This window comes from Oncorhynchus keta, chromosome 1 (assembly GCF_023373465.1).
Source record: "Oncorhynchus keta strain PuntledgeMale-10-30-2019 chromosome 1, Oket_V2, whole genome shotgun sequence".
Lineage (NCBI taxonomy): Eukaryota > Metazoa > Chordata > Actinopteri > Salmoniformes > Salmonidae > Oncorhynchus > Oncorhynchus keta.
The window spans coordinates 98,583,707-98,595,778 of NC_068421.1; the positions used below are offsets into that span (position 1 = coordinate 98,583,707).

Sequence of the window (12,072 nt, forward strand, 5' to 3'; positions counted from 1 at the left end):
GACCCAAAGGGGACGTGGTGGTGGAGTTAGGAGACGGGGCCAGGGAGGTACGGGGGGGAGGGAGAACCGTACCAGGACCTAGCCAGATAGAAACATCGACTAGGGAGAATCTCTCATCATACAAAAGTGTAAGGCACACTTACTGTCAGTCAGGCCTTGTGGCATGGAGGAAGGCGTGAGTATATTGCGCTGCTGGGGGTTGATTAGCTGGCTGACGGAGGGGAGCTTGTTGACCTTGCCGTGGGGGTGAGGAGGGGAGCTGGAGCCATACTGGGGCTGGGGGGCCATGGCGCTCCTGGGGCAGGAGAGAGGAGGGTACAGGCCATTACTCTCATCCCCCCAGAGATCCCATCTTTAACGACAAAGGGCCACAAGGCTGTTAGTTACACAGTTGTAGACAACAACATGTTCAGGGGGATTAAACAGACTGTGTGTATATACTTGCTCTCTCTCTACCCTGTTTCTTGCTCTTTGTTTAATAAAGGCCATATGTGACTAAGAAATAGTTCAGATCGTTTTTTATAGAACTTTGTCATATAGTATTCTACTGAGGATAACTTTAATTAATCTGAAACTTTACTGGGAATGATAATGCAAGTAAAAACATTACTCAATCAATATACTAGGTGTTACCTAGCAGGGTACATATCTCAATCAGTTTCTGTGTTGTGGATAATGGTTGACTGGGATACACAGCAGCTTCAACTGAGGTTCCTTGTTTGTGTTAAATTAAGCAGATGAAGAAGTGGGTGGAACGATGGATTTGCTAGTGCCTAGCGATTTACCTGAAGTGTAGGTTATATTACATTTTTTAAATAACTAATTGACCAACATGAATTGAATAGTAGCACTCATCCCTCAGCACTAATCCCTCTGCACTAATCCTTTTGGCACTAATCTCTCTGCACTAATCCTTTCAGCACTAATCTCTCTGCACTAATCCTTTTGGCACTAATCTCTCTGCACTAATCCTTTCAGCACTAATCTCTCTGCACTAATCTCTCTGCACTAATCCTTTCGGCACTAATCCTTTTGTCACTAATCTCTCTGCACTAATCTCTCTGCACTAATCTCTCTGCACTAATCCCTCGGCACTAATCCCTCGGCACTAATCCCTCGGCACTAATCCCTCGGCACTAATCCCTCGGCACTAATCCCTCGGCACTAATCTCTCTGCACTAATCCCTCGGCACTAATCCCTCGGCACTAATCCCTCGGCACTAATCCCTCGGCACTAATCTCTCGGCACTAATCTCTGCACTAATCCCTCGGCACTAATCCCTCGGCACTAATCCTCGGCACTAATCTCTCTGCACACTAATCCCTCGGCACTAATCCTCGGCACTAATCTCTCTGCACTAATCCCTCGGCACTAATCCCTCGCGGCACTAATCCCTCGGCACTAATCCCTCTGCACTAATCCCTCGGCACTAATCCCTCGGCACTAATCCCTCGGCACTAATCTCTCTGCACTAATCTCTCTGCACTAATCTCTCGGCACTAATCCCCTCGGCACTAATCTCTCTGCACTAATCTCTCTGCACTAATCCCTCTGCACTACGAGCAGCACTAATCCCTCGGCACTAATCCCTCGGCACTAATCCCTCGGCACTAATCCCTCGGCACTAATCCCTCGGCACTAATCTCTCTGCACTAATCCCTCGGCACTAATCCCTCGGCACTAATCCCTCGGCACTAATCCCTCGGCACTAATCCCTCGGCACTAATCTCTCGGCACTAATCTCTCTGCACTAATCCCTCGGCACTAATCTCTCTGCACTAATCTCTCGGCACTAATCCCTCGGCACTAATCCCTCGGCACTAATCTCTCGGCACTAATCTCTCTGCACTAATCCCTCGGCACTAATCTCTCTGCACTAATCCCTCGGCACTAATCTCTCGGCACTAATCTCTCTGCACTAATCCCTCGGCACTAATCTCTCTGCACTAATCTCTCTGCACTAATCCCTCGGCACTAATCTCTCTGCACTAATCCCTCTGCACTAATCCCTCGGCACTAATCCCTCGGCACTAATCCCTCGGCACTAATCTCTCGGCACTAATCTCTCTGCACTAATCCCTCGGCACTAATCCCTCGGCACTAATCCCTCGGCACTAATCTCTCGGCACTAATCTCTCTGCACTACGAGCAGCACTAATCCCTCGGCACTAATCCCTCGGCACTAATCCCTCTGCACTAATCCCTCGGCACTAATCCCTCGGCACTAATCCCTCGGCACTAATCCCTCTGCACTACGAGCAGCATGAGAGGAAAAGCACAAAAGGAAAAAGGAAAGTCAAAGCAGGAGACGTATTTATTCTGATACCAAAGTATCACAACAATCTGTTTCAAACAGAACGGTCACAAAACACTGTACATCACTATACATCATATACTATACACTGTACATCACTATACATCATATACTATACACTGTACATCACTATACATCATATACTATACACTGTACATCACTATACATCATATACTATACACTGTACATCACTATACATCATATACTATACACTGTACATCACTATACATCATATACTATACACTGTACATCACTATACATCATATACTATACACTGTACATCACTATACATCATATACTATACACTGTACATCACTATACATCATATACTATACACTGTACATCACTATACATCATACTATACACTGTACATCACATCATATACTATACACTGTACATCACTATACATCATATACTATACACTGTACATCACTATACATCATATACTATACACTGTACATCACTATACATCATATACTATACACTGTACATCACTATACATCATATACTATACACTGTACATCACTATACATCATATACTATACACTGTACATCACTATACATCATATACTATACACTGTACATCACTATACATCATATACTATACACTGTACATCACTATACATCATATACTATACACTGTACATCACTATACATCATATACTATACACTGTACATCACTATACATCATATACTATACACTGTACATCACTATACATCATATACTATACACTGTACATCACTATACATCATATACTATACACTGTACATCACTATACATCATATACTATACACTGTACATCACTATACATCATATACTATACACTGTACATCACTATACATCATATACTATACACTGTACATCACTATACATCATATACTATACACTGTACATCACTATACATCATATACTATACACTGTACATCACTATACATCATATACTATACACTGTACATCACTATACATCATATACTATACACTGTACATCACTATACATCATATACTATACACTGTACATCACTATACATCATATACTATACACTGTACATCACTATACATCATATACTATACACTGTACATCACTATACATCATATACTATACACTGTACATCACTATACATCATATACTATACACTGTACATCACTATACATCATATACTATACACTGTACATCACTATACATCATATACTATACACTGTACATCACTATACATCATATACTATACACTGTACATCACTATACATCATATACTATACACTGTACATCATACATAGACTGCCCATTTTTTCTACTGTGTTATTGACTTGCTAATTGTTTACTCCATGTGTAACTCTGTGTTGTCTGTTCACACTGCTATGCTTTATCTTGGCCAGGTCGCAGTTGCAAATGAGAACTTGTTCTCAACTAGCCTACCTGGTTAAATAAAGGTGAAATAAATAAAATTAAAAAAACATTAGGCATTTTCTATCTACTTCAATAAACGTTTCTTTAAGAAAATTCACAAGATCTAAAACAAACAAACTGTCCCGCAGCGATGTTGAGAAACATGACCAGCATGATCAAAGTTATCTTCATAAAAATATCTCTCCCTGTAAGATAAATATGTGTCCCAAATGGTACCCTATTCCCTATATAGAGCACTACTATTGACCAGGGCTGGCACCCTGTTCCCTATATAGTGCACTACTATTGACCCGTGCTGGTACCCTATTCCCTATATAGAGCACTACTATTGACCAGGGCTGGCACCCTATTCCCTATATAGAGCACTACTATTGACCAGGGCTGGCACCCTATTTCCTATATAGAGCACTACTATTGACCAGGGCTGGCACCCTATTCCCTATATAGAGCACTACTATTGACCAGGGCTGGCACCCTATTCCCTATATAGTGCACTACTATTGACCGGGGCTGGCACCCTATTCCCTATATAGAGCACTACTATTGACCAGGACTGGTACCCTATTCCCTATATAGAGCACTACCAGGGCTGGCACCCTATTCCCTATATAGAGCACTACTATTGACCAGGGCTGATACCCTATTCCCTATATAGAGCACTACTATTGACCAGGGCCTGCACCCTATTCCCTATTTAGAGCACTACTATTGACCAGGGCTGGTACCCTATTCCCTTTATAGTGCACTACTATTGACTGGGGCGAAATGAGTAGTGCACTACTACTAGAATATGGTGCCATTTGTGCACTCTTAGGTTTGAGTCCAGCTACAATGACAAAGAGAAAGCTTTAAGAGAGCTCAAAGACCTGACCAGCTCCAGACCTTCAGGCCAACATGCTGACTATTCAAAGACAACCTAGGTTCCTGACCAGCTCCAGAGCTTCAGGCCAACATGCTGACTATTCAAAGACAACCTCGGTTCCTGACCAGCTCCAGACCTTCAGGCCAACATGCTGACTACTCAAAGACATCCTAGGTTCCTGACCAGCTCCAGACCTTCAGGCCAACATGCTGACTATTCAAAGACAACCTAGATTCCTGACCAGCTCCTGACCTTCAGGCCAACATGCTGACTACCCAAAGACAACCTAGGTTCCTGACCAGCTCCAGACCTTCAGGCCAACATGCTGGCTACTCAAAGACAACCTAGGTTCCTGACCAGCTCCAGACCTTCAGGCCAACATGCTGGCTACTCAAAGACAACCTAGGTTCCTGACCAGCTCCAGACCTTCAGGCCAACATGCTGACTACTCCGGTCTACGTGTGCACCATCCACACCAGACGCGATCATGTGAAGCAGGTTAAAATATCAAAACCAACTGTGAACCAACTCATTTCGGGGGGAGGTTAAAAACTAACATGAAACATTCATGGACATTTAGCTAGCTAGCTGTTGCACGCAACTTGGCCCGGTGAGGTTTGGGTGTTGGCCAAAAGCTGACTGCACTACAAGTGGACTGTGTCCTTGTCCATTAACTCAATAACTTCTATTTGTGACTCGTTTCAGGAAGCTAGGTCTATGTCACGCGTCAATACTTCACAGGAGAGCCCTTTGAACATAAACATTTACGTCTTCTGGAACATATGACCTTTCCTACGCCTTAATAACAACCTTGTATGCCATCTGTAAATATTTAATAAATTGATTCAATTACGAGCCTAGTTGGTTTAGCCACAGAAAAAGCCAGCAACCTTCCTGCTACCCATGATTGGCTGAGATAATGAGTGGGCCGGACATGAGATGAGTTTGCATTGGTCTGCCATGTAGCTCGCTTCTGTCTATAACAACATGAGCTGGTCAGTATGTGTAGGTAATTCTTTCTAATGTGGCTTTTTTGAAAGATATCGCGTCGTAGAACTGCGTAAGTGTTGCTCTCCACTTTCTGGACGACCAGTAGAAATCAGAGGAATTAGAGTATGATAGGATTCTGGCGTTTGATTGCAAATATGCAAGACGGAGTCAAAAAGAGAACACACAGAATGCTGTTGTATAAAACACCTGTCTCTCCGGATTACATCTTCAAACTGAGGGCAACCGTGTTATCTGTGGCAGAGTGGGAGAGCGTCCATCCATGTGCGCTCTGAACGTTACGAGAGCGAAACGCTCTGAGTTTACGAACGGCCAAACTGACAATACTCTGAGTTTACAAACGCCGAGAGCACACTCTGGCACTACAGATTAAATGTACGAACACACCCGTAGTATAAACCAGCCATTAGTCTTGAAATCTTTGGTTGCTTAGTATACTAGCGTACTCACTCTGTTTAGCACATGGCCTCATGTGTGAATCCTTAAAGAGATGGGTGGGGCTAAAGCTTAAGAGGGTGTGAACAATGCTGAATGGGTGGGGCTAAAGCTTAAGAGGGTGTGAACAATGCTGAATGGGTGTAGACAAAGAACATCTATCTTGTAGGTACCAAAACATTCAAGGGCCATTTTCTCAAAAGTGAGGTTATACGTTTATCAACTTTCAAAGCAGAATTACTTTCCCATTGTTCCTCAACTGTAGTGAATTATATACCATTTTCCAGCTCGGAGTCTCTACTTTTATCCAATTTATTTAAAAAAAACAATTTTTCAAATTGAGCTAAATAAGACCGAATCGAGCCGTTTGGTCACATTTTACCATCAGCAAAACACAACCCTAAAAAAATAAAAGTCACGAATGGAGCTTTGAAAATGATGCACTGTATGTGCAGCATAGTTTCATTTTCAGAGATTATGCTAACGGTCCAAGATTAAATAGAACTCTACCTCCCTCTGCTGTTTGAAACTGGTGTTGCCACACATTAGCTACAAATTAAGCAAACTTTTATAAAAACAAAACAAATCTGGCATGCAAAAAACACATTAATTTATCATTTAAGATGAGAACATGACAACACCTTATCAGTAGACCATGGCTGGCATTCAGAGTATTGTGATAGTAGCCAGCCAGACTAAAGTCATAATATATTGTTTATGATACATGACTAATGAATATCGGTTTATTTAACTCTGCTTGGAGAATGTGATAGTTTCACAACCTGAGAGAGAGAGACCCAGTCTGATTGTGACTGGGATGAAGGAGAAAACTGAAGGGAAAAGGAATGTGAGGTTGAGGTGAGGCTCTCAAGAGGTACTGCATCATCTCCTCTGCTCTGTTGCTAGGGGCTCCAGGAGCTCGGAACGCAGCCGGGCTTTAAGCAGACTGCAGACAGGAGAAGAGAAAGAAGGAAGAAATAACACTGAAATAAGAAATAACACTGTTTGAAGTAGAAGACAGGAACGAGTCAATCTCAAACGCTAGTTGTCAATTCATAGAGGGCACCACTGCACCCTTCAGAAAACCTATTTTTTTCGCGTGGGCATCCTGTGCGGGACTAGCCGCCCTTGGCGGCAACTTCTTCCCATGAATCTTAGCATGTTACTTAGCAACAACAGTCACTACTAAGTCGCCCTCAAAGTCAGAATAAATCTTTATAAATGTAATAAATCTGTCATTAATTTCTACGTTTTTGCATTTCTGATCAAATTTGATCATGAACACAAAAACATTAGCTAGCTAGCTAAGCCTGAGACTGTCACTTCATATGAAATGAAAGAGAAGCTAACCAACTACTTAATGCAATGCTCATTCCATAAGCAAGCAAGCAAGCTAGCTACTTAGGAAGTTTATTTTATCATAAAGAACAGGTTTAAATGAAGCAGCAAGTTGTCAAACTATTGGAAATAAGTGACAAGCTACAAGCTGATTATCAGTACCCAGCATCCTTAGCTAGGATGCCTGTATACCGAGTTCATAAAACGCTTCCCATAACAGGATGTGAGTCCGATATTCTCAAGAATTTCGGGACAATGTCGGAATATGAAACCCATGATGCAAATTGTCTAGTGGGAAGCAACATTTAGCCTGGTGATTTTTTTGTTTAGCAATATAAAAAACAACACCCCAGAAAATGTAGAAGAGCAATACAGGAAGTATTCACGCCACTTGATTTTATCCACTTTTGTGGATTTTGGAACATTTGCCCATTTGATTATTTTCAGAATTCTTCAAGCTCTGTCAAATTGGTTGTTGATCATGGATAGACAATCATTTTCAGGTCTTGCCATAGATTTTCAAGCAGATTTACGTCAAAACTGTAACTTGGCCACTCAGGAACATTCACTATTTTCTTGGTAAGCAACTCCAGTGAAGATTTGGCCTTGTGTTTTAGGGTATTGTCCTGCAGACAGTTGAGTTGGTGTCTGGTGGAAAGCAGACTGAACCAGATTTTCCTCTAGGATTTTGCCTGAGCTTAGATCCATTACATTTTTTTTATCCTGAAAAACTCCCCAGTCCTTAACGATTACAAGCATAATCATAACATGATGCAGCCACCACTATACTTGGAAATATGGAGAGTAGTACTCAGAAATGTTTTGGATTTGCCCCAAACATAACACTTTGTATTCAGGACAAAAAATGAATTGCTTAAATATTTTTTGGGGCAGTATTACTTTAGTGCATTGATGCAATAGGTGCCCCTCTTTGCGAGGTATTGGAACACATCTCTGGTCTTTGTGGTTGAATCTGTGTTTGAAATTCACTGCTCAACTGAGGGACCTTGCAGATAATTGTATGTGTGGGGTACAGAGATGAGGGACCTTACAGATAATTGTATGTGTGGGGTACAGAGATGAGGGACCTTACAGATAATTGTATGTGTGGGGGTACAGAGATGAGGGACCTTACTGATAATTGTATGTGTGGGGGTACAGAGATGAGGGACCTTACAGATAATTGTATGTGTGGGGTACAGAGATGAGGGACCTTACAGATAATTGTATGTGTGGGGTACAGAGATGAGGGACCTTACAGATAATTGTATGTGTGGGGGTACAGAGATGAGGGACCTTACAGATAATTGTATGTGTGGGGTACAGAGATGAGGGACCTTACAGATAATTGTATGTGTGGGGTACAGAGATGAGGGACCTTACAGATAATTGTATGTGTGGGGTACAGAGATGAGGGACCTTACAGATAATTGTATGTGTGGGGTACAGAGATGAGGGACCTTACAGATAATTGTATGTGTGGGGTACAGAGATGAGGGACCTTACAGATAATTGTATGTGTGGGGGTACAGAGATGAGGGACCTTACTGATAATTGTATGTGTGGGGGTACAGAGATGAGGGACCTTACAGATAATTGTATGTGTGGGGTACAGAGATGAGGGACCTTACAGATAATTGTATGTGTGGGGTACAAAGGTCAGGTAGTCATTGAAAAAAATCATGATCAAAACTCCAATTGCACACAGAGTGAGTCCATGCAAGTTATGAGACTTGCTAAACACATTTTTAATCCTGAACTTATTTAGGCTTATAGTATAGGGTAGTATAGTATAGGGTAGCATAGTATAGGGTAGTATAGTATAGGGTAGCATAGTATAGGGTAGTGAGGTATAGGGTAGTGAGGTATAGGGTAGTATAGTATAGGGTAGTATAGTATAGGGTAGCATAGTATAGGGTAGTGAGGTATAGGGTAGTGAGGTATAGGGTAGTATAGGGTAGTATAGTATAGGGTAGCATAGTATAGGGTAGTGAGGTATAGAGTAGTATAGTATAGGGTAGTGAGGTATAGAGTAGTATAGTATAGGGTAGTGAGGTATAGGGTAGTATAGTATAGGGTAGTGAGGTATAGGGTAGTATAGTATAGGGTAGTGAGGTATAGGGTAGTATAGTATAGGGAAGGGAAGTATAGGGTAGTATAGTATAGGGTAGTGAGGTATAGGGTAGTTTAGTATAGGGTAGTGAGGTATAGGGTAGTGAGGTATAGGGTAGTGAGGTATAGGGTAGTATAGTATAGGGTAGTGAGGTATAAAGTAGTATAGTATAGGATAGTATACTATAGGGTAGTGAGGTATAGGGTAGTATAGTATAGGGTAGTGAGGTATAGGGTAGTATAGGGTAGTGAGGTATAGGATAGTATAGGGTAGTGAGGTATAGGGTAGTATAGGGTAGTGAGGTATAGGGTAGTATAGTATAGGGTAGTGAGGTATAGGGTAGTATAGTATAGGGTAGTGAGGTATAGGGTAGTATAGTATAGGGTAGTGAGGTATAGGGTAGTGAGGTATAGGGTATTATAGTATAGGGTAGTGAGGTATAGGGTAGTATAGTATAGGGTAGTGAGGGATATAGGGTAGTATAGTATAGGGTAGTAAGGTATAGGGTAGTATAGTATAGGATAGTATACTATAGGGTAGTGAGGTATAGGGTAGTATAGTATAGGGTAGTGAGGTATAGGGTAGTATAGTATAGGGTAGTGAGGTATAGGGTAGTATAGGGTAGTGAGGTATAGGGTAGTATAGTATAGGGTAGTGAGGTATAGGGTAGTATAGTATAGGGTAGTGAGGTATAGGGTAGTATAGTATAGGGTAGTGAGGTATAGGGTAGTATAGTATAGGGTAGTGAGGTATAGGGTAGTATAGTATAGGGTAGTATAGGGTAGTGAGGTATAGGGTAGTATAGTATAGGGTAGTGAGGTATAGGGTAGTATAGTATAGGGTAGTGAGGTATAGGGTAGTATAGTATAGGGTAGTGAGGTATAGGGTAGTATAGTATAGGGTAGTATAGGGTAGTGAGGTATAGGGTAGTATAGTATAGGGTAGTGAGGTATAGGGTAGTATAGTATAGGGTAGTGAGGTATAGGGTAGTATAGTATAGGGTAGTGAGGTATAGGGTAGTGAGGTATAGGGTAGTATAGTATAGGGTAGTGAGGTATAGGGTAGTGAGGTATAGGGTAGTATAGTATAGGGTAGTGAGGTATAGGGTAGTGAGGTATAGGGTAGTGAGGTATAGGGTAGTGAGGTATAGGGTAGTATAGTATAGGGTAGTATAGTATAGGGTAGTGAGGTATAGGGTAGTATAGTATAGGGTAGTGAGGTATAGGGTAGTATAGTATAGGGTAGTGAGGTATAGGGTAGTATAGTATAGGGTAGTGAGGTATAGGGTAGTGAGGTATAGGGTAGTATAGTATAGGGTAGTGAGGTATAGGGTAGTATAGTATAGGGTAGTGAGGTATAGGATAGTATAGTATAGGGTAGTGAGGTATAGGGTAGTATAGTATAGGGTAGTGAGGTATAGGGTAGTATAGTATAGGGTAGTGAGGTATAGGGTAGTATAGGGTAGTGAGGTATAGGGTAGTATAGTATAGGGTAGTGAGGTATAGGGTAGTATAGTATAGAGTAGTATAGTATAGGGTAGTGAAGTATAGGATAGTATAGTATAAGGTAGTTTAGTATAGGGTAGTGAGGTATAGGGTAGTGAGGTATAGGGTAGTATAGTATCGGGTAGTGAGGTATAGGGTAGTATAGTATAGGGTAGTGAGGTATAGGGTAGTATAGTATAGGGTAGTGAGGTATAGGGTAGTATAGTATAGGGTAGTGAGGTATAGGGTAGTATAGTATAGGGTAGTATAGTATAGGGTAGTGAGGTATAGGGTAGTATAGTATAGGGTAGTATAGTATAGAGTAGTATAGTATAGGGTAGTGAAGTATAGGGTAGTATAGTATAGGGTAGTGAGGTATAGGGTAGTGAGGTATAGGGTAGTATAGTATAGGGTAGTGAGGTATAGGGTAGTATAGTATAGGGTAGTGAGGTATAGGGTAGTATAGTATAGGGTAGTATAGTATAGGGTAGTGAGGTATAGGGTAGTATAGTATAGGGTAGTGAGGTATAGGGTAGTGAGGTATAGGGTAGTATAGTATAGGGTCGTGTAGTGTAGTATAGGGCGGTGTAGTATAGGGTAGTGTAGTATAGGGTGGTGTAGTATAGGGTAGTGTAGTATAGAGTAGGGTAGTATAGGTTAGGGTAGTATAGTGTAGTGTAGTATAGGGTGGTGTAGTATAGGGTGGTGTAGTATAGGGTAGTATAGGGTAGGGTAGGGTAGTATAGTGTAGTGTAGTATAGGGTAGTGTAGTATAGAGTAGGGTAGTATAGGGTAGGGTAGTATAGTGTAGTGTAGGGTGGTGTAGTATAGTGTAGTGTAGTATAGGGTGGTGTAGTATAGGGTAGTATAGTATAGGGTAGTATAGTGTAGTGTAGTATAGGGTAGTGTAGTATAGAGTAGGGTAGTATAGGGTAGGGTAGTGTAGTGTAGTGTAGGGTGGTGTAGTATAGTGTAGTGTAGTATAGGGTGGTGTAGTATAGGGTAGTATAGTATAGGGTAGTATAGGGTAGGGTAGTATAGTGTAGTGTAGTGTAGTATAGGGTGGTGTAGTATAGGGTAGTGTAGTATAGAGTAGGGTAGTATAGGGTAG

At 41.5% G+C, this 12,072-nt stretch overlaps 1 protein-coding gene and 1 long non-coding RNA gene across 54 annotated transcripts in view; both read right to left on the reverse strand.

Moving 5' to 3' along the window:
• LOC118380369 (tumor protein 63-like) overlaps nt 1-12,072 on the reverse strand; it is a 195,757-nt gene that overhangs the window by 10,125 nt on the left and 173,560 nt on the right. For all 50 annotated transcript variants that reach the window (XR_008068812.1, XR_008068797.1, XR_008068796.1 and 47 more), the window contains one exon: nt 144-352. Coding sequence is in view for 1 of the 50 variants with exons in the window: in XM_052468686.1 (XP_052324646.1) it covers nt 144-352 (209 nt within the window). In the remaining 49 variants the exon portion in view is untranslated. The remainder of the gene's footprint in view (nt 1-143; nt 353-12,072) is intronic.
• On the reverse strand, nt 3,774-9,303 carry LOC127908906 (uncharacterized). 4 transcript variants are annotated; one of them, XR_008069024.1, is made up of 5 exons: nt 8,950-9,303; nt 8,661-8,907; nt 8,537-8,618; nt 4,928-8,370; nt 3,774-4,811 (listed from the first exon to the last, which is right to left on the reverse strand). It is a non-coding gene; the product is annotated as an uncharacterized LOC127908906 (long non-coding RNA). The 4 variants fall into 4 exon arrangements; XR_008069017.1 differs by having other exon boundaries at nt 3,774-8,370; nt 8,661-8,865; XR_008069007.1 differs by lacking the exons at nt 3,774-4,811; nt 4,928-8,370 and adding an exon at nt 8,377-8,494.